The sequence below is a fragment of the Neocloeon triangulifer genome, unplaced genomic scaffold (genome assembly GCF_031216515.1).
Source record: "Neocloeon triangulifer isolate White Clay Creek 2 clone unplaced genomic scaffold, ASM3121651v1 ptg000014l, whole genome shotgun sequence".
Lineage (NCBI taxonomy): Eukaryota > Metazoa > Arthropoda > Insecta > Ephemeroptera > Baetidae > Neocloeon > Neocloeon triangulifer.
The window spans coordinates 18,509,560-18,533,111 of NW_026775556.1; the positions used below are offsets into that span (position 1 = coordinate 18,509,560).

Genomic DNA, 23,552 nt, shown 5'->3' on the forward strand with positions numbered 1-23,552 from the left:
CGCTGGAACGAAGATCTTTCCTGATTGGCTGAAAAAAAAATAAATAGTGGAGAGCGCGTGTTTTAGAAAAAATCACCGAGTGAGCAACGCCTTAGGAATGTGAGAGGGTTCAGCCCGATTTCCAGTCATGGGGTGCCTTTTTAGCAAGAAATCGTGCGTCAAAAATTACAGGAGAGACCAGACCTACGCCAAAATCCGAAAACACTACTCGAAATTGAGCCACAATTTGTACTTCAAGGATTTGAAATTCCCAGCCTCGGATTCCATCCTCACCGTGGGCACTGACATTCCTCGCAACATTGAGTGGAAACGCCCAAACGTAACGACTATTTTACTAGATTTCCTCATTTTTTAATAATAATTAAATTACAGGACCTCTCTGAATCACCTTTGCTCGTTTCTGGTCTTCTCGGAGACCACACAGTGACTCCTGGGATTTTGTCACCAGCATGGATTTCCTCAGCTTTGGCTCTCTTGTCACACAGACCTGAGCTCTGGCACTGGGTATGCTATTTTTTTATATATAAATCACAAAAAAAATCTTCAGTAATTTTTCTTTAAGGTTGTTCCCCAGTATCGTCTGCAGTGTTGGGGCGAGGATCCCACCATGCACCCGGGAGTTTTCCACTTCAGATTGTGGTACCGAGGCGCTTGGGTTGATGTTGTGATTGACGACCAACTGCCCATTCTGGACGGAGACCTGGTTTGTGCTCAGAGCTCTTGCAAAAATGAGTGGTGGCCTTCCTTGCTTGAAAAAGCTTACGCAAAGTTTGTTATTTTTTGCATAAAAAAAATCGGTTTTTTTATAATTATTCTTCCTCAGATTGCTTGGCTCGTACGCTGCTCTCAAAAGTGTCTCTCTGTCAGACGTATTGGTTGATTTGACCGGAGGAGTTTCTGAGATATGGACTGTTCCCACCAAAGTGAATGGATGCAACGGAGACCACTGTGCCGACGAACAAGATTGCAATTTCTTGAACCTATTTTTAAAACTCAAAACAGAAATTGCCCATCAAACACTTGTGACAGCTTATGTTCGTAAAGAGGTAAGATGATGTCAGTTATGATCAGACGATCAGAGGCACCTTAAAATATTTTTTATTTTCAAAACTGTATAGGCTGTCGAAGAGGAATCATCAGACCGAACTTCTCTGGGGCTGATTCTGGAGCAACCATATTTAATTGTATCTGTCAAGAGGATCCACTTGGAAAACTCAGCTTTAAAAGGAATTCTGAAGTACTACTAAGATTTTAATAACTTAATTTTTAACTGTTTTCAAAATCTTTATTACAATTCCCAGAGGCAAAGAAAAAGTGATCCTATTGCGCCTTTGCAACCCAGCCGTTGTCATTGCAAATCCTCAAGATGCACCCCCATTGGATGCTAAAAAGTATCTAATTTTATAAGCTTGTTGGTTTATACCTAATCTAATACGTAATTTAGTGAGGCAGGGACATCAGAAAAACCTGACTTTGTTTTCACGCACAAACACCTCACCCAAATGCTATCAAAGGTCCCGGAATGGGCCAGGCTCTCTGAAGAAGAACGACAAAAATTAGGTCTTGCTGTTGACAATGACCGGGAATTCTGGTAATGGTTTTTCACAATTTATTTCCATAAAATTTTTAAACTTTTGTTATTGAATCTAGGATTCCAGCTGAAGATTTTGTAACACAGTTTGGAGAGTTATGTGTGTGTCGCATTTTGGGTTGCTCTGGTGCACCCTTAGCCTGTGTTATGGGCGAACAAAACTGGAGAGAGAAAGAGTTGAGTGGAGCTTGGGACCTAAAGGGTAGAGGTGGAAGTGGCAGAGGTTCAGGACGCTCCACACCTACCCAAAATTTGCTGCAAAACCCTCAGTTTGTCCTTGACATTCCCTCTGATAAAGGAGCCAATGTGGTAATCCAGCTGCTCCAGTGGCCTAGCGCCACTATGGAATCTCAGGACTATCCACCCATTGGCTTTTCAGTCTTCAAAGTATATAGTTAATCTCATAATAAATTTTAATTTAGTATAATTTTGATCATAGGTTGAGGAGAACCGCAAGTATCGCTTGCATGCCCTCTATGGTCACAGCAATGTTCTGACTGCTGGTCCACTCGCAAGAAGAGAAGTGAACAACCAGTGCCACTTGTCCCATGGCAGGTATCTCATCATTGCACAGACAGAAGCTGCAGGGCCAACTTCTTCGGCTCAACTGCATGTTCCGAAGCACAGCTTCTTGCTGAGGTGCTTTATTACTGAAGGGTGCAAACTATTGTAAGTCAACGTCTGTTTAAATACTTCAATCTTCTAACAACTCAACATCTACAGTCCTGCTGATAGAGATCTGCCTACAAAGCACTGGTGGCATCCTTTTGCTCATGATGTTCAAAATGTCAGTGTTGTCTCTGTCAAGGGAGCCGAAGATTTGAAATACCACAGCAGCTTTTTCAGTAATTTGTCTTTCATTTAAATTCTTCTGCATTCTAAAGTTGTTTTTATAGAGTGCAATCCATACTGTGTGATTAAGTGCGAGGGAGTAAGTGTGGAAACGAAGCACGTTGAGCATGACAACAACCCATCGTGGGAGGGCTCGTACGTGTTTTACCGCCGCACTCCAGCCATCCCAATGTCCGCCCGAGTTTACAGCCACCGTCCACTGATACCAGACGTTCTGTTGGGACAAGCACAGATTCTTGCCCCTGTCAACCACCAGTCCACAATCATCAGGGCCGACTTGGGCTTGCCTGGGTATGAAGACGAAACCCCACGGGGTATACTAGTACTTGAAGTTATCACTGAAGATGATCTTAACGCCATATAAAAAGAATTATCATTATCAGAGTACAGAAATATATTTTAGGAATGTTTAAGAGAGATTGCACAACTAACGTTTTTATCTTTTATAAGTATTTACTAACTTTATTTTGACAATATATAATTGTGATCGACATTACGGACAAACGGGACACTCCTTTGTAAAAGGAAGAACAGCAATAAAGACTGCAGAAATCAAGAGCGTCGATTCATTGAATTAATTGCAAGTTAACGTGTTTACCAATGGTTGTGCCTAATTATAAAAAGAGCTGATAATTCTTACAATAAAATTACAAGATTTTTTTTAATGTGCTTGGTTTCATTTCACCAACTTAACAAAATTATTTTTTTTTGTGAGTCACAAAAACGAAAACTTGTTGCATTGAGGCACAATCATACAAATTTGAGAGTAGAAAAGTAAATCAGTAAATCCATGGTTGTTTCAACCGAGCTGCAAGAGTGTCAGATCAAAGTGTTCGACTAACACAATAGTTCCACTCTTTGCTCAAAACGGGCTTTGCTTTAGTCTGCTAAGCACTATTCCACAAAGGTGACGGTCATGGGTTTGCCGTCCAACAAGCGTTTGTGGTACGAGTCAACAGCGTGAATGGCATCATCTCGCTCTTTGTAGTAGACCTCGGCAATGCCCCCAGGATAAATTTCCCAACTGTTCAATTCACCAGGGTCAGAAAACAGCTCCTGAAAGCAATTATTGTAATTGATTTAAAAATTCTGATAACGCTTTAAAAAATAATAAGTCTTGCTACCATAATGTCGTCTCTTGTAACACTGGGTGCAAGGTTGGAGACACGAACTTTGTGCCCAGGAGGCTTCTTATAACTGGAAGTCATGGAAAAATGAAATAATAAATTCACAACCATTATAATTTAAATAATAAGAGATGAGTAGAAAAATTAACTCACGCCCTGGGAGGTGCAACATTTGAACTTTGCACTCTTCTGAACATGTTGGTGGTGGGATGAGCTTTTGTCTGGATGGTCCTTCCCATGAACTTGGTTGGCTGAGGTGGACCGTCATCTTCATACTCCATTTCGTCCACTTCCTCTTCCTCAGACTCTTCCTTGTAGTACTGATCCATCCTCATGCTCGAACTGGTTTTCCTGTAGATGGGCTGGCTTGGGGCAGCAGGTCTTCTGGCCACAGGCTCGGGAACATTGCGTTGAAGTTTGTTCCTTGCGTACATAGCCAGCAACTCTTCGTAGTCAGGCATACGCTCTCTTCGCCTGGGAGGTGAGCGTCTCTCAACTGCGTCCAAATCTGATATTCCAAAAAAACTTATAATGATTTGAAAATCAAAGGTGGAGGTTTTCAACTACCGTTGTAAACGTCAACATCAATGTCGTGTAAAGGTTGAGCACGGCCGAGTCTTCCAATCTGTAGATAGTTTCTCGGGGCAGGATCTTGGTACACAGTTCTGGTCAAGGCTGCAAGGGGAACTGCCTTCGCTGGCTTTACTTGCTGCCTCTTAGTTACAAATCCGACCTGAATTCAAAATTTCAATGACAACCTGGCAAAACACAGACTTTTGGGACAACACAATAAGAATAACCAAAACCGTAACATAAATTATTTCCAGATGAAGAAAAGAGAAATTAGAAATTGGGACGTACGCTGGCTCTGTTTTTGTTTCTCACCCTGCCCTTTCCGGCACCGCCACTTTTCAAGCCCCCCAAGGCTTTTGTGAAAAGAGATTTTGGTTTGTCAGCTTGTTTCTTTGCCCTGATCATGGTCAGCTTATCACGGGCGTCCGACTGCCTGGCAATTTCATTCAGTTGGTCTCTGGCGTCGACCAAATTCTGCCTCTTCTTAGCGATGATCTTCATTCTTGCGTCGCCCAGCCTGCTGGCCATTGTAGGTGCCGGTTTCGCAATCCCAAGGCGACCTGCCTTTTTCGTTACCAATCCACCTCCAACGCTGGCAGTACTGCGGAACGTGTTGAACTTGGTTCTGACTCCACTGTTGAAAGTATACAGAAATTAATTAAGTTTTTCATTTAAAAACAAAAATATTCATTGCAGATTTATTGGAATGAAGAATGAAAAAAAAAATTAATAAATTTGAGCATTCTTAATTTATGTAATTAAATGCTTTGATAACTTGAACTCAAAATTAGAAAACTGTGAATATATATATATATATATATATATATATATTCTTTAATGATTAAATATTTTAATATAAAACCAATCAAATCCTTTAATAATATTCAAGGTCACAGGTGAAGGTAGAAAGATTATAGCAACTTCCAAAAATTTAATGTTCATGCTGCCCTATGAACAAATAACATTTTCTACCCCCTGAAGTTGATCTTTAAAATGAAGAAAAATGTAAAATTTAGCCATCCTTAAATTTTCTTTCATATTTAGTATCAGTTCCACACTTTTAAGCGCTTTTAAGCACTAAAATAGCTGCCATTCTAGCAATAAATCTCGAAACTTCCTGGACAACGCTTACCCTGCCTTGGAAACGAGTCGTCTGTTCTTGATAATATCGTCCAAAGTCTGGTTCATCTTTCCTATCAAAGCTGTTCAGTCTCACGAGAAACAAACGTAGGGTATCTTGAGAGACGCGGAACAGTCAATAGCCTTAAAATCTGTAAACAAATTTGGAAAACCGAATTTTTCCACGAATATTTCTAATGTTTCGCCGTGTGTGTTTTGTTGTTGCTTGTTGATGAACGAGCCGGAAAAGTTTCTGAAATCCGCCACGCTGAAAGTACGGCTTTAATTGAAAAAGTAGTGGCGCTATGAGCGCTAATAGTTCCAAAAAGTAAATAAGAGGGCGCGCATACCGAATTGTCGGCCATACTTGTCGCAAATTCGCGGCACAAAATTTTCAAAAATTCATCATGTCAGTGACATTGTGATCCAACTTTGGCGATCGTCGACGGGCACTCGGCCTCTCTCTTATCACGTTTTCAACAGCAAAAGCACCAACTTGCGCGGCACTTCTTCGTTATTGGTGAGAACGAACGCCCGTTTTTGCGTTTTCCGGCCGCATCGGCCCGAATTCTTCGATTCGTTTCTGGAAATTCGGCTCCAAAATTCCGGCCCTGGGCACCATGTGCTTAGGCCTGCGAGGCTTTGAGCCGGAGTTTTGGCTGCTTCATCGAGTTACGGCTTCCACACGACTTTTTTCCGCGAGTTGTTTACGCAGGGTGACTAAGTTCGGGAATATGCAACGATCTGCCGCTATCAAATGGACTGGTATCGATCAAGTCCGTCATTTTGCGCCGACGACCAGGCTCGATCGAACCTTCTCTTCTCGTGTCGCAAACACTTGAATACATTTTACTTTATTCCAATCGATTCACTCGTCGCCACTCACTTTCAAGCGCATCTTTCGTCTGGAGTGGACGTGAAATCGAAATTTCTTCTCTTACCGAGTGTCGATTTCGCGCCTCAACTTGTCCCTTCCGCAAAAAGGAGGCAAATTTCGGGCGTGACCTTGGGTTGCTAAGCTCCTGTGTTGTTTAGAACGTAGTAATTTTCTGAGGCCTTCCTGGGGTCTCCTTTTGAAAAGTTAAATTAAGATAACTTCTGATATTCAATTCTTTTATAGGAAGCGTTTGCTAAATTCCTATGAATTTAAATTTTTTATTGGAGGGAAATTTTCCAAGAATTTCTTACGTATTTCTCAGAATTTTTGTAATGCATACTTATACTTTGAAAAATTTGCAGAATCTGAACCAAAATATCAAGGAATGGTCATGGAAGAGACGCCAAGCCCTCATGTCGTGGGCCGAGAGTTTGTACGACAGTACTACACCCTTCTTCACCAGGCTCCCATGCACCTGCACCGGTATACTTTAAATTTCTTAGTGTTATAATTTAATCAAAATGATAAATCTACGAGTAAATGAAATTTTAAAAATTTTTCTCCACAGCTTCTACAATGAGCACTCGTCGTTTGTGCATGGCGGTCTGGACAGCGGCATCCAGGAGACAAAGCCGGTGATAGGCCAGCGTCAGATCCACCACTGCATCCAGCAGCTGGACTTCCACGACTGTCATGCCAAGATACAGCAGGTCGACTCTCAGGCCACCCTTGGCAACGGCGTTGTCGTGCAGGTCACTGGCGAGTTGTCCAACAACGGTGGACCGATGAGGCGCTTTACGCAGACCTTTGTGCTGGCGCAGCAGTCGCCCTTGAAGTACTACGTGCACAATGACATCTTCCGCTACCAGGATGAGATGGTCAATGATGAGGAGCCGGAGTACGGCCGTGCTGAACATGAGGCTGACGAGTCCACCAAGGAGCAGATCATCAATCAGGTAAAAACTAACTTGAAATATCAGTGCAAGTTTAAAAGAGATTTTTTCATTCATATGGTGTAGTTGTTTATATAGGATAATAAAATCTAAATAAATGAACCAAAACTATTAGAATCATTCATATTTACATATTAAATTAAGTAAATAATTATGCTTCAAAACTTCATGTTAATCTAATTTTTCCAGGCTCCAAACATCATGAATTACTACAATGAAACCCAGCCTTCTGCCCCAGTGATGCAGGCGCCCATTGTGTATCCAACTCAAGGCCCAGTTCCCATAGTAGAGGCGGCTGTTCCTCAGCCAGGCATATCAGTGGCCCCAGTGATGGTGCCCATCACCAACTACCAGGCTGAGCCTTGCGAAATGCCACCTGTCGTGCAGGCCCAGCCTCCGACCATCACTCCAGTACCGGCCGTTGCGGAACCTGAAGAGGTCAGTGCTGAAGTGGAAGTCATCGAGCCCAAAGTTGAGGAGCCCCTGCCTGCTCTGCAGCAAGAAGAGGTTGCCATTGTCGAAGAAAACAAAGGCCCCAAGACCTTTGCCAGTGTTTTCAAGAGCAAGGGCCAAAGTGGACCACCACCTCAGGCTCGCACCAAGTCACCTGTCGTTCAGGTAAATTTCTTGCCAAAAATGTCTTAATATTTATGAAAGTTGTATGATTTTGTTTAAATTAGAGTGTCATTTAACATCTGAAATGGTATTAAATGTTGAACACTATCTATTCTGTTATTTCTGCTATCCAGACAAAGGAATGGTTTTTCATTTTATTACTTCAAAATAATATGCAAGTAAAACGTGATTCAATTTGATTTCAGCCGGCTGAGCACCAGCAGACTCCAAAGCCAACATCCCCACAGTCAGCCCAGGGTCAACAAGGAGGACTCCCTCCGCGCCAAGGCATGAACAAACAAGGTCCTGGAAACAAACATGGAGGCGGAAACCGAGGCGGTCCCATGAGAGGCAATGACGAGAAGCGTGAGAGTGTCGGTCGTGATAGGGAGTACAGAGAGCAAGGCATGGACGACAGACGTCGTTCCCTTGGCGGCACTGGCGGTGGCCCCAACAGGCACCCTGACAGCCACCAAGTGTTTGTTGGCAACATCCCTGTTGATGCCCACGAGGCGGACGTGAAGAATGTCTTCTCCAAGTATGGCACCGTGGTTGACCTTCGCATCATCAACTCTAAAAACGTCGCAGGCAAAGTCTTCCCCAAGTATGGATTTGTGATCTTCAGTGACACCAACGCAGTTCATAATTGCCTCAGCTCGAAGGTGAGTAAAGAGTGAAGTTTTTAATTGAAATATTAATATTTACTAGCATGAATGGGATTTCTACCAAACATATTAATAATGTGATATTATTTAATTTTATTAATATTTTACTTTGAACTATCTTGATTTTTTTCAGCCTGTGTTGATGCCCACTGAACCACCCCACAACCTCAACGTTGAAGAGAAACGCCCCCGTCTCTATGGCGACCGAGGTCCTGGAGGCGATCGTGGAGGCATGGGTGGCGGAAACAGAGGTGGCCGAGGTCAGAGGCCCCCGTACGAGCGCGCTGAGCGGTAAAGAGTGAGAGTTATGGCGAGGTAGAAGTTAACGCGAGCCAGCCAGTAGCTACTGGGTTAAAGAATCAGCAGTTTGAACACTTAACCTGCATACCCACGTTGCAAACTTTCCTAAAAGTGCCCTAAGTTAAACAAAAATAATGTTAAAAAGAGAGAAAGAGAGCTCGGCTGCCAAGTTGCGTATTAATTTATTGATGAAGAAAGATTGAAAGAAAAAGGACTGCAGACGCACCAAAGGGCTGTAATCGGCCTGCATGGCTGCCTGAGAAGCTTGGTTGTGCGATCAATACGCGTATTTTATTTTGTGGCTTTGGATTATTCCTCGAATTTCCCCCAATAATTCAATAATTAATTAATAACTAACGGAAAGTGATTTTTCATTACTTAATTAAGATGGTCAAATGTGATTTCATTAAGGTGTCATTTTTAAAATAAAAAATAATGAATATAAAATGCCGATTGGTGCTTAAACCCGCCGCTTGCAGGAGAGGTACGGTCAGTGTGATCAACGATTTGTGAATTAGTAGTGTACGAATGCAAGGAAGCGCTTTGATATTCCTCAGCAAGTGGCGTGTCTTCTTGAGAGGAACAACTCCTGTCCAGTCGCCTAATTTTTTCACGTACTTGTCGGAATCATCATCTGGAAAAAATGAAGACTTTGAAACTTAAAAATCAAGCCAAATTACAGACGTGGTTCAAAGACAGTGATATGCTCAAATCGATTCAAACTTAGCTTTCATAGTCCTGAGTTACTTTTAGTTAAATGCTTTGCTCATCATCGACCTAGACTTTGCCCATCGTTTAATCCCGCATTGAACGCGTGCTCTGTAGTTTGACTTGATACACTCTCTGTTGCTTTTTCTTATCACCACTACCACATTGTATGAGTTTTGTAATGATTTGACTCTGGTGGAGTACCAATGAAAATAATTTGAATCCGATAAAACCATGCAGCTTCCCTGATTAGAGACTTGTTCGCAATTCCACTGTGTACGAATTTGATCAAAACTCGAAAGTGAGTCGTGCTGGATAGAGACGCATATTTCAGTGTCCCCTGACCCTAATGAAACTGAGATGATGTTAGTGGGGAAAAATTCACCCTAGTTAATTTCCAGCACCTCCCTTGCCTTTTGTACATCATGTTCAATTTTTGCTCTTATAGTTTCATGAGACAAAGAAGATATCAATTATTACCATGTTATCCTTTCTTTTGGTCAATTTTTCATTATTTTTCTATTGTCCCCTACCTGAAAAGAATACTTTTCTCGTCTCAAGCTAATTTTCTACCAAGATCGATAATTTTAATTTATATAGTTTGCGGAGTTAGCGCGTCACCACGACTCATCCATGACTGTTTTTCCTTAAAAAAACTGCTTGTTAAAAAAGAAATGAATATTATTAAAAACTTTTGTAGAGATGTGTACTCATATCTGCTTACCATGTATTATTTTTGTCTTGCTAAACAAAAGAAATAAAGTCAATGTGAGAGACAAATACTTAAAAGCATTTTCAGAATTTTCCTAAAATAATAACGAAATGCCAATATTTTTTTTTCTTAAATTTTATTTATGATGAGAAGTACAAACTGTTGGCAAGATTTTATTGATAAATGCCACTTTTGCAAAAATTTGACCTGAGGTTTTAATTTCATATTTAAGTGTTTTCAGTTTCACAAAATTTTGATTTCTTTACACAATTTTATTTGCAAATTTTGGCATTGGACTATTTGAAGACTTGCAATATTTCATGAGCATCTGCTAATATTTTTTATTGTTATCAATGTTATCCCTTTTTCTTTTCTAAAAAAGATAATATCAAATTCATTTGCCATCAATGCTACAATTTTGTGTTCTTTTTTTTTCGCCACATGAAATGTGTAATAATATTGTACATAAAGTTTAGAAAAAAACGATACTTTTTCACCAAACTTGAAAAATGTTAGTTTTCTTTCCCGTCCTTGTCACTGCTACTCTGTGCCTTGTCTTTGTCGTCATCAAGAGGCAAATTTGGCGAAGGTGAAATTGACCCTGGAATGGAGCAAGACGAGCAGGAGTGGAATTTCTGCAGTTCGCTCTTGATGGCGCTGATAAGGGGCATCGCAGGGTCGGCCTGTCCGAGCTGCGAGTCGGCCAGAATGTAGTCGGCACAAATCCGGGGCGGGTGCGCCGGCGGACGCCCTGCATCCCTCAAAGGTCGGTGGAAGGGTCCTGCACTCAAAGGTCGAATTCCTGCGGTGGCCGGTTCGCCTGGGGTCTCCCAGGCGCCCCTTGGTCCGGCACTGCTAGCCCTCGAGGCCGGAAGCAGCGGTCGGCGCCGCGGCTGCTGCATCAGAGAGGGTCGTCGCGGCTCTGTGGTGCGCGGCCTCGGCGCCGGAGGTGAGTCGGCCGGCGAGGAGACGCGCCTGTGTCACACAAAAGAGACAGAACAATCGGGTTACTTTGGTGTTGCTTGGTCGATTTTGACGATTTGCGATGAGCTCATTAATTATTCATTTTTGTTGCGTGACTCATTCCCGGAACGCAAGGCAGGTGCGCTTCCAGATTAAATTTGATTATTACACGGGACGCATCACAAAAATTACATTAAGCGTGGGAAGAATCGAACAACAAATGCAAAAAATAATAAAACTATATAAAACCTCTGTAATTTCCTCTTCCAAAAATAGAAAAAAGTTGAATGATGTAATTTTAAACAACAATGATTAATAATAAATTGAGAAACTTCCATTAAATAATTATTTGAGCAAAAGTAAGAGTTATTTTCTATACTTACAAGTAAGCCGCAGAGTGCACCCTGCTATCCACCTTTGGTGAGGGAGGTCTTGGGGGTGGAGATGGCGACCTGGAGCCGCACTTTCGTTCAGGGAAGATTCGTTGTTCGCCGAATAGACTGTAAGTGTCATCGACCAACTCCTGGAAGCGCCTTCGTGAAGTGGCCGCTCCTCGAGCCATTTGATACACACACGGGCCTACAACGCCCGGGTCTCCGTTGAGACTTCCGTGTCGAACGACAAGGTGTGCGGGAGGCGATGATGCGCTGGGCGGTTCAAACGCTGACTCGTCAGGGTAAACGTCCAGATTTTTTAAGCTCAGGTGATCCTTCTTCAGATCATCTTGCTGCAAAATCTAAAGAAAAAGGCATTTTAACGGCAAAAAAAATATATGAACTATAAAAATGAAATGAAGTCTTGGTGAAAAAAATTGTTAAATTAATTTTTTATAAGAGTTTGAATTAAAATTTATTAACTTCTGACATGGGAAATTTGAAAACGGTTTAAAAAAAATGTGAGACGTGAGACTTCAAGTGTTAAAAACTTAAAAAAAGAATATAATATATCTTTGCGGATAATCCAAATCTTTAGACAATAATTAAAATAATTATTTTTAAAATAAAAAATTGATATTGAATTAAAGCTTCTTTATATAAGTATGTGCCGTACGTTTTAAAAATTTTGAACAAAAAAAATCTTTTTTATTTTTGTCCTACGTTTTATACAATTTGTGCAAGATAAACAAAGTTATTTTTACCTGCGTCAATGGCTTAGGGACAATGTCTCCTCTGGGGAACTTCCTGACCGAGGGCATTGACAAGTATGACCCTGTCGGACTGGGTGGTTTGCTGTTTTTCCTGACGCCGCGCGCCACCGTTTTGGCAGCGTCGATTGCCGACTTGGCCCTTTCGCCCGGCTGCTGTCCCTCCTCAAGCGCCTCGACGCTCCAGTCCTCGGACATTTTGGCACCTGAACCGCAACTCTGCACCTCGGGCTCAAAAGACATGTTAGTGGCACCGTCCACTAGTCGGTTTGTCCGCTTCTTCTTGGTAGTTGCTAAATACAAAAGAACCGCAACCAACCCCAACAGACTCACGACGCTGATGGAAACGGCCGCCAAAACCCACGGGCTTGCAGTCATCACTTGACTTCCTTGTTCAACCGCTTCTTCTTTTTCTTTCAAATAAGCTGAAAATATTTAACTGTTCACAAATGTATAAAACAGTATAAAATGATAATTTGAAGGAAAAAAATTGATAAAAAAGCAAAAAATTTAAGAAAGTTTTCTTGTTCTATTTTTTTAATTTTGATAAAATTTCAAATATTCTTTTAGCTTACGTTCTGCTTTCGTGAGCACATTCATTTTCAGCTCCTGCGCAACCTCAGCGTCGCTCACGAGTTTCATATCGTGGACAGCCGCCCTGGCCAGGACAGGCTGACCTTTGACCTGCACCAGGTACACAAGTTGGATCCGTTTCGGACTTTCTTTGGTGACGTTCAGCAATCGAACCAGCACCTCTGGCGACCGCCTTTTTCGTTGCAGCTCCATTCGTCGGGCAGAAGTTGCGTTTAAAATTCCCAGGTGCTTTTCCTGCTGCCGCTTAAATGCCGTCGCGTACAATCGAGAGAGGCCTGCTTCAAACGGGGACTGCTGCGGCGATTCAATTTCGCCTTCTTCAACTACGGTGACGATCCAAAATTTTTTGTCTGGAGTGTCTGAAATTTGAAATTATTTACAATATATTTTAAATTAACTGTTAGATTTATGAATTAGTGTCTTTATAAAAAAAATCGTGATTTCACAGATAATTCCAAAAATTTACAGCAAATTTTTAATCAAATTAATGATTTCACTGATTTAAAAAAAAACCTTTACTCTTTATTGATTTTTATAATTCAAAACATTTGACTTCTAGAGGATAAAAAGAAGGTCGTATTCATGATTCTATTAGGCGCCTAAATGTTGAGAGCGAATTTTTTATTACACTAGAAATGCCGCATTTGTGCAATATGGGTTGGAAATGGAGGCGTCACGGAATGCTTTTAAGGCAGCAGGTGTCTTGCTGAAATCAATGCTCACCAAAATCTGCAGGCCAGACTGGAGGTCGATTCGTTGGTAACAAAGTGGCAGTTGCTGTGGCTACGACCGAAATGGTTGGAGTGGCCCAAATTGAGGGAGGAAAACTGCTCTCCATTTGATGACTGTCTGTAAAAGATGGCTCCAGCATTGCTGAAGATTCCAATTGCCAAGCTGAAATTTAAAAAAATTTAACATATAATATTTTCAAAATATTGAGAGATCTGGGCGCCTGCAAATACGCAGGGTTAGGCAACCAGTTTGGCACGCCGGTCTGCTCTTTTGCATGACCTCAAATAATTATTGTTTAATTTATTTTACTTACAAGGGGTGAGGCAGGGCGCCTTTTCACCAGGACAGGTGGCGGCCGTGACCATGGTGAAAGTGGCAGACACAGGGGTGGCCACCAGTCTGGTGGTGGTTTTGAACACTGTGGTGGTGACCCATGAGATTTGACCCTCGTCTCGCTCGGGGCCGTCTCCTGAACCTGTCCACAAAAAATCCTCCAGCGGGTATTCGCGGCGAAGCAGTTCATCTATTACATAAAATTTAAAAATAATTTTTGTAACAATTAAAAACTTACATACCTAATTAAAAAATATAAGAATTGGGAATTTCAAGTTCTAAGTTTGAATATAAAAAAGGAAGTTTTCATTAAAAGGGTTAATTTAATTTAAATAAAAAATTCCATTTCTCAATATTGTATTGTTATATAATTATTTCGTAAATGTATTTATTTACCACTTTTAGCAAGATATCAACTTTAAATTAAAAAAAAGGAAATAAATATACTATCTTAGTGAATTTTCTGGTAATATTTAAAAATTACACCTAAAAATTATTTAACTTTACTTTTTAATACATGCATTTTTAGCTAACATAGCAAAACACACAAATCATGAGTGTAGAGGAGTATTCAAATTATTTACTCGCAGTGAGAGAGACAACTTTTTTGAATGGAAGTGGACATCGATTTTTGTTGATATGGAGACTAAAAATGTACACACGAAAGCCATGGAGACGAACGGCGGCGGGAGTGCGTTTAGGAGGTACCTACAGCGCATTGTTCGACATGCGATATAAAATGTACAGGCCGATGAAAGAATAATTTGGTGCTGGTTTGCAAAGTAGAGATTACACAATTCACTGCAGATGTTAATTCTCACAGTTTATAAAATTAAATAGGAGGCAGGAGGCACCATTAAAACGTGTAGGCTTAGAATCTATTTATAGAAAATGGAAACATTTAATTTAAATAATAATTTTCAGTTTTGTTCTTATTATGCTTTTAATGTAAGTTGTTGCATTTCAAATTTACCGCATAAAAAATAATAATTTTAAATTCATCATCATATTTTCACAAAAAAAATCATCATCATCAAATAATTTAAATTAGAAAATAATTCTATATTTTAGCGTTCATTAAACTTGTACAAAAATTTTTAATTTGTGGCGATTTCATTTAAAATATTATTATAAATTATGCAAGAGAGACCGAGAAGTTTGAACCTTGCTCGTCAAAACTTCCAAAGCAATTCTACTCTTGCACTTCTTCAATTTTCCACCTAATTAGCATGAAAGAAGTCTGAGTCACACGACAAGCACGAACTTCAGAGGCACTTTCAGGCCAAATCGATTGGCTGTGCCTCCACTTTCGCACGCAACAAAATAACACAAAAAGTTTTTGATTCTTCCGCCTATATAGTTCTCTCCGATTTTGGTGGGCCAAAAAAAGGTGCAGCCGAAAATGAGCGGAAAAATGAATAGAAACGGGTCATTTTGGTTTTCAAACAGAGCAGATGACGCAATTATTTATAGGGAGAAATGTGTGGGCGCGGAGTCAAAAGTAGCTTATGGTGCTCACATTGCGGGCAGTCACGCGCGATACCGCTCTAAAAAGAGTTAGAGACTCGCGTTTTCAGGGGGAGTCGCTGATTGCCCGCGAGAGCGTTTTGCTTTTGTGTTAAATCGAACCAGAGGATAGAGAGAGCACCTGGCGCTATACCAGTAGCACAGAGTGCACCTTTGATTTTATTTATTTGTTTCTGGTGTGTTAATTTGTGTGTCGGCGGCTGCACCTGTTCTCATACCAAGCACATAATTTATGCAAATGAAAAATGCCATCACAGAGCTGGAAGCGAAAAATATCTCCTGTTATCATGTCTATGATTTTTATTTCTATCATCTTGGAAAAATTAAATAAAATTGTTTTGCTTTTTTTTTTTGCAAAAAGTTAAATGCTCCAAAAATTAAAATACATAATAATACACGGAGCGATTTATTTTGGATTTTACACGCAAAAGCAAGCACCGCAAAGATAGTTATCTAATTAATTGCTATTAGGTTTCCAGTTCAAATTCAGCAGAGCATTAAAATTGGGCCAGTTGTTAATTTGAATGAAAACAAGGTAGATTATAAATCGATCAAAGTTTTAAACGCATTAAAAATTTCAAATATTTGATAATTAATACATATTATTATTTTCTTTATAATTTTACCTCTTCTCTCTGGAATTGCGACAACAAACGTCCTCTGCGAGGTCAAAAGACACAGCATTAAAAGGCAGGAACTCCCACTGCTTCTGATCATCTCCGCGATTTTTTGACTATTATTTTCTTCAAAGCTGCCGAATAACTTGACAATCCAAATTTCCCTTCATCCAGCACTTCATTTTTTCATAACACAAAAACATAAATCCGAGTAAAGCAACACACACGTGAATGGCGAGTGGAGAAAAATGGGAAGTCCATCATTTGAGCGCACACAACACACTGGCCCTAGGAAACAGCACGATCGCTGTGGTGCGTGTTTCGTGGCGTGCTGGTTGCATAAATGAGAAATGCCGCAGGCGCACTAGAGAGAATATCATTCAATCCAAAAAAGGAAATTAATTTTTGTCTTATTTTAAGCACACTGGAAAAATTTCTTTTAAGGATTATTTTGAAACTAAATTATTGAATATTTTCTGTTTTCGAAAGTGATATTTATTTATTGTCATGCAATGATCGTGCACATATATATTGTTTTCTTTTTTCAATTCCACATATGCCAAATTGAGTAATGAGCAAAATAAATGAGCACTAATTGAATACATAATATATATCCAACTTCGTATTTTTACATTTTTCCACGTCCTTTCATTGCATAGCAAGTCTTTGCGTTAACGTCCCCTGTATGGCCCACAATACACTTGTGAATCCCAATCTTCCATTCGACCAGGATACAAAAAGTGCTAAATATTTTGCTAGTCTATCATGTTAAGTTGTACATTAGACCTTTGGAGATTCCATAATATACAAGTATCTTCTTTTACAAATATTGATGATATATTATTTTCTTCATAGTGTGTTTGTTAGGTATGCTCTTGTTATTTGGTCTATTTACAGTTACAGTAGTAAAATAGTTGCATGTTTTTATAATTATTCAAGTCTGCACAACTGAATTTGATTGTGGGAGTTGTTTTTGTGCTGCTGAGGTAAGAGATCGATCTGGACAATGTTCGGTACATAGAAATTTGCAACTTCGTACAAAATTGCAAAGATGTGCAGGTCCAATAATACTCTAAATAATAACAATTTTTATTAACTACATTGAAAATGGCAAGACAAGATTGATAATTTGAAAATTACCCATATTCGTGTAAAAAGGCCTGAAGCTCATTATCAAGCGCTAAATTCATATTAAGACCAGAAGCCCTTTGTATTGTTTTGTGCAATTTTTTAGTGATGATGGCATCTACGTCGATATTGTTACTTTTAGACGATTTAAGTAAGATGTAATTTTGAGTCTTATTGAATTATTTAGAAAAATCAAAAATAGTTTTACAAGAATGGGAAAATATTTCCATGTTAAAGAAAATCGAAAATGTTTTACAAAGCGCAACAAATCCAGGGATAAAATAAATTAAAGAATTTACATAGTGGTCTCAAAATAAAAAATTCTAGAGAAATGCCTTACGTTTAACAAAAGACTACAAATTTTGGGAAAATATTTACACGAGGTTGTTTACAGTCTCAGGTCACTCAAGTGGATTATCGCAAATAATTAAACTCCGCTTCACTCGTCTCTTAGACTAGGGAACCGGTCATGAGTCCACCACTTTGCAACACCATCACAAAGTTTTTCAAACTGTCTGCGGCCGTAGGAACTATCAGTTCCTGCTGACCCGTGTCTCACATGCTCGCCAACTCAAAGCCAGGCTGCACCTCGATGACCAAGGTATTATTGGACATGCTGGCAGAGGTGGCATCGACCTGCTGCTGGGTCATCTGATTGGCCGCTGCTGCTGCCGCCGCAGCCGCTGCAGCAGCTGCTTGCTTCTCCGCATTCCTTCTGCAAGTTCAAAAAGGAAATTAATCAATTTAAAAATTCTGATTTTAGTATTCAATAGATAAAAGAAATAAAAAATTTATTATTAGAAAAATCCCAACTATTTGGTTACCTTGAGGGAATATAATTGGTTGCTGAAAATGAGGATTAAAAAGAAAAAAGTAAATGAATTAAAAATGTTAAAGTATTTTACTTTACCAACAAATTAAGCTTGTATTGAATTTTTCTTAAATATAGGTAGTTCCTATTTAAATTGTTAAAAATAATTAATACATTGGCCATACCTTTTCTTCACAGAGCCAGAGTGGAATCGGCCGCCCTCTCCTCTAATCCTGTTCATCGCATGACGATGTCTTGACTCATGCAAGTATTTCTGTAAAAATTATAAATGAATCTTAATAATTTAAATTTTCCCCTTAACTAACCGGTCTCTCTTTGGGAATTCTTCCTTCCGCTTCCAGCTTGGCGCGCGCCTGTCGTCTCTTGAGGATGCGCCTGTACTGCTTGGCATTGACATAGAGCGGTTCTTCCTCCAGAATCTCGTTGGTGGCAATGGGCATTCTCTGGAAACTGGCAACGTTGCCTGAGCTGCTTGACGCATTGGGCACCACTTGCTGGAAAAAATTGTAAAAATACACGAAATAATGAGGCGTAAATTTATCTCACCATGACATAGTTGCCATTACTGATGCTCTGCGAAACTGCTGAACTAGTGCTGGGCTGCGCTTGAGTTTGCTGACTTGTGCTGGCGTTAGCCGTTGGGTTTGCAATTTGAAGTATATTTCCATTCAGGTTGATAACTGAAAATTTTTGTAAATATGCTAAGAGAAGGGAATTTTAAATTACGGATTAAATTAGATATTTCCTCACTTTAAAAAATCATACTTAAAAAATTAATGATATAACTTGTTTCATGTCTAATTGTAACTTATTTTCAATAACTTCTTTATTTTAAATTATCCATATTTATTTGATCACTTTATCAAAAAAATCAGTGTATGTTATAACTTTTCAAAATATTTAATTTTTTATATAAACTTAATTTTACTTTTTCCCTGTTTTAAATAATTTTTTATTACCGGTGGGTTGAGCTTGTTGGACAACATTGTTCTGATTTTCCACTGGCATGGGTTGGTAGATGAAGGTTTGTCCGTCTGATGTTTGGATGAGGTGCGGCTGCTGCTGCAGGACGAGCTGCTGAGTGCCGGTCGAGCCCTGAATCGCCGACATGGGCAGCACCTGAATGTTGCCTGGCGCCATCTGGATGGTCTGCGCACCCTGGGGAAGGGTTTGCAGCATGATCTGCTGGCCGCCGCTGCCCTGGAGGACCTGACCCTGGCCGACCTGCAGCACCTGCACCTGCTGGCCGCCCTGGACCGCCTGCATCACGGTCACTTGCTGGCCATCAGCGGTGGTCAGCTGCTGCTGCTCCATCTTGACGACTTCCCTTCAAAAATTTAATGAGATGAGATGAACTCTGCAATTAGAAGACACACGAGGGTGCTTAAAACCTACAAGCAGGTTGGCATTTTCACACAAAGTTGAGGCTTTCAAAGTGATGCCAACTCAAAAAATTTTGATTTCAACTCAGGATTTTATAGCTAAGTTCATAAAACTCTAAATTCGTGTTTATTATTTTCAAAATAATTGAAAATTTGAAAGATAAAAAAAAAACAAGAAAATTAAAATATTTATATCATGAATTCTGAACAATAATAAAAATTTGGTTATACAAACTATAGATCTTTTAGTATTCATGAATCAGTAAAAAATTGAAAAATAAATTAAAAATATTAATGTAAAAGCGCAAAATTATTGTATCAACCTGAAAGATTGTGAAAGTGCAAAATATTTCTTATAGTGAGACTAGTGAAAGAAAGCAATGCACCATCGTGATGATAAACTTAAAAAATAGTGCAAAAATAATATGATTTTATTTTCTATTATGCAGACAACAGAGCTTTCATAATTAATTAATTAAATTTATAATTATATTCATAATTAAATTATGTTTTCTCTCTGTTTAAAATTCAAAGAGAAAGAAAAGGGGCAACAGGAATGTCAGAATCATTGACTTTCTTGCCTTTACAAAATAACAGAAGAAATTCCTTCTCCACTTCAATGGAGGACCAGAGAGACAATGAATGAAAGAATATGCATGGAATGCGAGCAAAAATGTGATAGTCATGGTGTGTCAAATTTCAGCAAACAAAACAAACAGGTTGAGGCAGGCGGCAGACGCCAACCAGACACGCAGACTCCGCCACCCTCTCCTCCCCCACTCCCTCTAAACTATCCTTGCAATGCATTATGTAGTTGTTATTATATCTATTATATTATATAAGAAAAGTCCTTAACAGAAGTTGACTCGCCACTTGGTTCTTGGTTGCCGCTCATTGTTAAGGTATGATTTAAGATTACATTATTGCGACTATTCTTGAGATTAAACTGGTTCCATTATTATTATTTTTTTTTTGTATAAATATTGCGTCATTTCCTGAATGATTTGTAATAATTTTTTCTTTTTACGTCTTTCATATGAAGCTCATTACAATTCAAGTACTAAAAATATTGCAGTGGAATAAAAAAAATTCTTTTTCCGTGGCAAAGTTGAGTTAAAGCGGAAGTAGGAATCAAGAACACAAAAATACACACAAAGAACCCCAATAAAGTGGATCAACAATTTTAATTAAATAAATAAGTTTAAGCATAATTATATATTTATTTTGACTGCTCATCTCATTTTTTGTTTTCTTAAATTGCATTAAAATGTTAACGCCAATATCTTTTATTTTCATATTTAGAAATCTTGATATAACTTTTACTATGTATTGATAAAATCCATGATATTTTATTTAAAATAGTTTAAAACTTAAAAATAAAATCAAATAAGATTATAAATCATTTTTTATTGTCTAATCCACATTTTATTTAAAATTTTTTCAAATCATAAAATATTTAAAAAATTAAATTTGGTAATTAGCAATAATTTTTATAACTTAATCCACGGCATTTTAATTAAAAATATTTAAAATAATAAATTATAAAAAAATGGAATAAGATCATAAATAATTTTCATCATCAAAAATTGCTCTCTGGTCCTTTGGCTATGGCATGCCTTATACACGGAAGCGTGCACACATTACACGATAAAGTCGAGTGCACCTTTCAAAGCACACACATCCTTTCGACAAAAAATTTCCCCTCCCCTTCACGGTCAAAACAAAGCGAGTTTCCTCGAAGGGAAAGTGCCTGAAAATCCGCCACCCGCGAGCCAGTTTGACACCAAAGGGTTAATTAATTAGCACTGGAGGCGTGCGAGTCTCGTGCCAGCAGCGAAGCCAATGACTTTATTCGCAACAATCGACGCCGCGACTCGCAAATATGGCAGCCGAGTTGCGAACGCAACGTAGCTGGTCACGCAAATCGGACTGTCACCGCCGATTGGGACCCGAATCGGCGGCACCGCGGCGCCGAGAGGCAACCAGAGCCGGCTGTGCCTCAAAATCGCACTCAGAAGGAGTCCTAGATAATTTGTGAACTTACATTGGATATTTTCGACAACACTTTCCCAATGATTGGTCGGCAAATTGTTCACCAATGGACGGCGAATCACCAGCCCGACGATGCTATGGCCTAGCTGTGTATTGGTGCTGCCAACTACCACTCCCTGGCCACCGCAGCCTCGGTCGATGAGACCAAGCTTCTCGTTCGTGCTGCCGTTATAGCCTCGCACGCACGTCGCTGCAAGTGCCCGCCACCGACGCCAGCGCCACTTCGCCCCTTGCGTTGCAAACCTGGCGGCAGATATTCCAGACGAGGTGGTGCGAGGCTAGAACGACTACGAAAGTCGGTAAAGGCTTCAGAATTTCCTCTTCTGCTGCGAATCCGAAATTTTGAGCTGCGAATTTTTTTAATTTAGTTTTTGAAATTGTGGAACTTTTGCTACCCCAAGTCAATTCCGTATCTTTTTTAATTCTTGGAACCACTCTAGTTCTGGCAAAATTTTGGCGGGAAATAATTTCAATCTCTGTCTTGTCGTAGGTGTGTCTTGTTTACAACTTTGACGATGGATGTGGTCACAATTGATACGGTCCTCAACGCTGACTGCGTGGCCTGGTGTCCTCGACCTGACAGGCAAAACCTGCTGCTCTGCTCCACTTACCAGTTGGTTGACCAAAAGAGAACTGGCTCGTTGCTGCTCTTCGAAACCGCTCCGGAGGTCCACCTGATACAAACTGTCCTCAACCTGTCTGGGATTTTCGACTTCAAGTGGTCACCAGCCGGTCAAGATCTCGTCATGGTTGCCGCTGTTGATTCCGAGGGACAGATCCATCTATTCAAACTGGACATCGAGACCAACCTGCTGCACCTTGTCAGTGCCCTGAAAATTAGTGACGCTTTTGCCCTTTACGTAGACTGGCTCGACTCAAAACTGGCTGTTAGTTTTGCGGACGGAACCGTTTCAATATTTGAAATTAATTCAGATGGTCTAAATTGTGTGCAAAATTATAAAAATCACTCTTTGGAGGCGTGGACGACGGTTTTTGATGTGAACGAACCAGAAATTCTTTACTCGGGAGGAGACGATTCTGTGATGATTTTGTACGACACCAAATCCGAGTGCGTAATTAGCAAAAATAGATACCACACAGCCGGAGTCACTCATTTCATGACTTGCAAACAACATCCGTATAATTTTATTTCTGGTAGCTACGATGAATTAATTTGCCTTTGGGACAAAAGGCAAACGAGACGACCTGTAAAAGAATTGGGCTTGGGAGGTGGAGTGTGGAGGATTCAGTCGGAAATTGGGGTGCCGACACCAAAATTAGCCGTGGCCTGCATGTTCAAGGGTTTTTTATTTTTGGAATTGAACTCCGAGGGGTTTATAATTGATAATAGATTCCGAAATGAAGAGGGTTGCCTAGCCTATGGCGTAGGATTGGCTCAGGATAATCGGGTGGCCATGTGTACTTTTTACGACCATTTATTAAATGTCAGTAGACGACCCGTATTTTGAGATAAAATATATTAATTAGTTTAAAAGTGCCTTGCAATTTTTTCTTAGGAATAAAAATTCTTCAAATGTGATACATAATTGTTGTTCCTTATGAAAAATTAATAAAAATATAATAATAAATAAGATTAAAAAATTTTAGAATTTTTATTTAGAAAGAATCACATAATTCATATTTATTTAAAAAAATGCACACCAAGATAATGTATGTTATTATTATTGTTGTTTATTTCTAGCTTCAAAATAATTTATTTTTTTATGAATTCCAAAATTTTGAATGTGAATTTTTTTTTGAACTTGAAAAGTTGCAAAATAATTCACTCATCTGTTATTAATTTTTTTGATTGAAACTAATTGAAATTTATTAAATAAAGGAATATTTTTGGGAGTTTTGATATAAATAAGGACTGTAATAATTTCTTTTGTTTATGCATAATTTTATTAGTGCCAAATTTTACACGTTAATTTCATCTTGCCCATTAACCATAGAAGTGTATTATGTATCTGACTATATAGGCTGCTATGGAAAAGACTCGAAAAATTTAGGATCAAAGATTTTCTTTTTTCAAATTGGTGAGAAGTTTTGATTATTAAATTGGTAGAATGTCATGTGCGAAAATGACCCGCGCCGTTCACATATTGCGGCAACGAATTTAGAGAAAAATTCCAATTTCGACGGCGCGCAATTTT

At 39.4% G+C, this 23,552-nt stretch overlaps 6 protein-coding genes across 10 annotated transcripts; 3 read left to right on the forward strand and 3 right to left on the reverse strand.

Annotated features, from left to right (window-relative positions):
- The first annotated feature begins 32 nt into the window (after positions 1 to 32).
- On the forward strand, positions 33 to 3,108 carry LOC132201357 (calpain-5-like). Its single transcript, XM_059627469.1, has 11 exons — positions 33 to 319; positions 373 to 504; positions 563 to 768; positions 824 to 1,046; positions 1,119 to 1,237; positions 1,302 to 1,391; positions 1,445 to 1,591; positions 1,651 to 1,978; positions 2,031 to 2,260; positions 2,315 to 2,436; positions 2,488 to 3,108. The coding sequence occupies exons 1-11, from the start codon at positions 128 to 130 to the stop codon at positions 2,805 to 2,807; spliced, it is 2,109 nt and encodes a 702-aa protein (XP_059483452.1). The 5' UTR covers positions 33 to 127; the 3' UTR covers positions 2,808 to 3,108.
- On the reverse strand, positions 2,488 to 5,514 carry LOC132201361 (polymerase delta-interacting protein 3-like). 2 transcript variants are annotated; one of them, XM_059627477.1, is made up of 6 exons: positions 5,276 to 5,514; positions 4,456 to 4,777; positions 4,138 to 4,303; positions 3,724 to 4,078; positions 3,568 to 3,640; positions 2,488 to 3,499 (listed from the first exon to the last, which is right to left on the reverse strand). In XM_059627477.1, the coding sequence occupies exons 1-6, from the start codon at positions 5,329 to 5,331 to the stop codon at positions 3,338 to 3,340; spliced, it is 1,134 nt and encodes a 377-aa protein (XP_059483460.1). In that variant the 5' UTR covers positions 5,332 to 5,514; the 3' UTR covers positions 2,488 to 3,337. The 2 variants fall into 2 exon arrangements, with proteins under 2 accessions (XP_059483460.1, XP_059483459.1); XM_059627476.1 differs by having other exon boundaries at positions 4,432 to 4,777.
- A 107-nt stretch (positions 5,515 to 5,621) lies between these two features.
- On the forward strand, positions 5,622 to 9,307 carry LOC132201359 (ras GTPase-activating protein-binding protein 2-like). Of its 2 annotated transcripts, none has more exons than XM_059627473.1 (6): positions 5,622 to 5,782; positions 6,502 to 6,622; positions 6,708 to 7,095; positions 7,282 to 7,710; positions 7,914 to 8,369; positions 8,506 to 9,307. In XM_059627473.1, exons 2-6 carry the CDS (start codon positions 6,525 to 6,527, stop codon positions 8,665 to 8,667), a joined length of 1,533 nt encoding a protein of 510 aa, XP_059483456.1. In that variant the 5' UTR covers positions 5,622 to 5,782; positions 6,502 to 6,524; the 3' UTR covers positions 8,668 to 9,307. The 2 variants fall into 2 exon arrangements, with proteins under 2 accessions (XP_059483456.1, XP_059483455.1); XM_059627472.1 differs by lacking the exon at positions 5,622 to 5,782 and adding an exon at positions 6,062 to 6,272.
- A 1,019-nt stretch (positions 9,308 to 10,326) lies between these two features.
- On the reverse strand, positions 10,327 to 16,265 carry LOC132201358 (uncharacterized). The gene is made up of 7 exons (XM_059627471.1): positions 16,012 to 16,265; positions 13,839 to 14,048; positions 13,517 to 13,687; positions 12,775 to 13,152; positions 12,194 to 12,624; positions 11,439 to 11,791; positions 10,327 to 11,067 (listed from the first exon to the last, which is right to left on the reverse strand). The coding sequence occupies exons 1-7, from the start codon at positions 16,100 to 16,102 to the stop codon at positions 10,605 to 10,607; spliced, it is 2,097 nt and encodes a 698-aa protein (XP_059483454.1). The 5' UTR covers positions 16,103 to 16,265; the 3' UTR covers positions 10,327 to 10,604.
- Positions 16,266 to 16,480: 215 nt separating this feature from the next.
- LOC132200701 (nuclear transcription factor Y subunit alpha) lies at positions 16,481 to 21,548 on the reverse strand. Of its 2 annotated transcripts, none has more exons than XM_059626366.1 (6): positions 21,389 to 21,548; positions 18,922 to 19,289; positions 18,509 to 18,642; positions 18,268 to 18,456; positions 18,127 to 18,215; positions 16,481 to 17,845 (listed from the first exon to the last, which is right to left on the reverse strand). In XM_059626366.1, coding segments are annotated over exons 1-6 (942 nt in total). In that variant the 5' UTR covers positions 21,391 to 21,548; the 3' UTR covers positions 16,481 to 17,685. The 2 variants fall into 2 exon arrangements, with proteins under 2 accessions (XP_059482349.1, XP_059482350.1); XM_059626367.1 differs by having other exon boundaries at positions 18,922 to 19,319; positions 21,389 to 21,546.
- On the forward strand, positions 21,121 to 22,981 carry LOC132200700 (uncharacterized). 2 transcript variants are annotated; one of them, XM_059626364.1, is made up of 2 exons: positions 21,121 to 21,695; positions 21,887 to 22,981. In XM_059626364.1, exon 2 carries the CDS (start codon positions 21,912 to 21,914, stop codon positions 22,863 to 22,865), a length of 954 nt encoding a protein of 317 aa, XP_059482347.1. In that variant the 5' UTR covers positions 21,121 to 21,695; positions 21,887 to 21,911; the 3' UTR covers positions 22,866 to 22,981. The 2 variants fall into 2 exon arrangements, with proteins under 2 accessions (XP_059482347.1, XP_059482348.1); XM_059626365.1 differs by having other exon boundaries at positions 21,500 to 21,691.
- The last annotated feature ends 571 nt before the right edge of the window (positions 22,982 to 23,552 follow it).

Coding starts and splice junctions, on each gene's coding strand:
- LOC132201357 (XM_059627469.1), top strand. CDS start 128: ATGGGGTGCCTTTTTAGCAAGAAATCGTGCGTCAAAAATTACAGGAGA. Junction 769..823: donor CTTGAAAAAGCTTACGCAAA/GTTTGTTATTTT, acceptor ATTCTTCCTCAG/ATTGCTTGGCTCGTACGCTG. Junction 1,047..1,118: donor CAGCTTATGTTCGTAAAGAG/GTAAGATGATGT, acceptor AAAACTGTATAG/GCTGTCGAAGAGGAATCATC.
- LOC132201361 (XM_059627476.1), bottom strand. CDS start 5,331: ATGAACCAGACTTTGGACGATATTATCAAGAACAGACGACTCGTTTCC. Junction 4,304..4,431: donor GAAACAAAAACAGAGCCAGC/GTACGTCCCAAT, acceptor TTTTGAATTCAG/GTCGGATTTGTAACTAAGAG. Junction 4,079..4,137: donor TGATGTTGACGTTTACAACG/GTAGTTGAAAAC, acceptor TTGGAATATCAG/ATTTGGACGCAGTTGAGAGA.
- LOC132201359 (XM_059627473.1), top strand. CDS start 6,525: ATGGTCATGGAAGAGACGCCAAGCCCTCATGTCGTGGGCCGAGAGTTT. Junction 6,623..6,707: donor GCTCCCATGCACCTGCACCG/GTATACTTTAAA, acceptor TTTTCTCCACAG/CTTCTACAATGAGCACTCGT. Junction 7,711..7,913: donor CCAAGTCACCTGTCGTTCAG/GTAAATTTCTTG, acceptor ATTTGATTTCAG/CCGGCTGAGCACCAGCAGAC.
- LOC132201358 (XM_059627471.1), bottom strand. CDS start 16,102: ATGATCAGAAGCAGTGGGAGTTCCTGCCTTTTAATGCTGTGTCTTTTG. Junction 14,049..16,011: donor CGCAATTCCAGAGAGAAGAG/GTAAAATTATAA, acceptor TTTATGTAATAG/ATGAACTGCTTCGCCGCGAA. Junction 13,153..13,516: donor AGTCTGGCCTGCAGATTTTG/GTGAGCATTGAT, acceptor TTCAAATTTCAG/ACACTCCAGACAAAAAATTT.
- LOC132200701 (XM_059626366.1), bottom strand. Junction 18,643..18,921: donor CCAACAAGCTCAACCCACCG/GTAATAAAAAAT, acceptor AAAAATTTTCAG/TTATCAACCTGAATGGAAAT. Junction 18,457..18,508: donor GTAATGGCAACTATGTCATG/GTGAGATAAATT, acceptor AATTTTTTCCAG/CAAGTGGTGCCCAATGCGTC.
- LOC132200700 (XM_059626364.1), top strand. CDS start 21,912: ATGGATGTGGTCACAATTGATACGGTCCTCAACGCTGACTGCGTGGCC.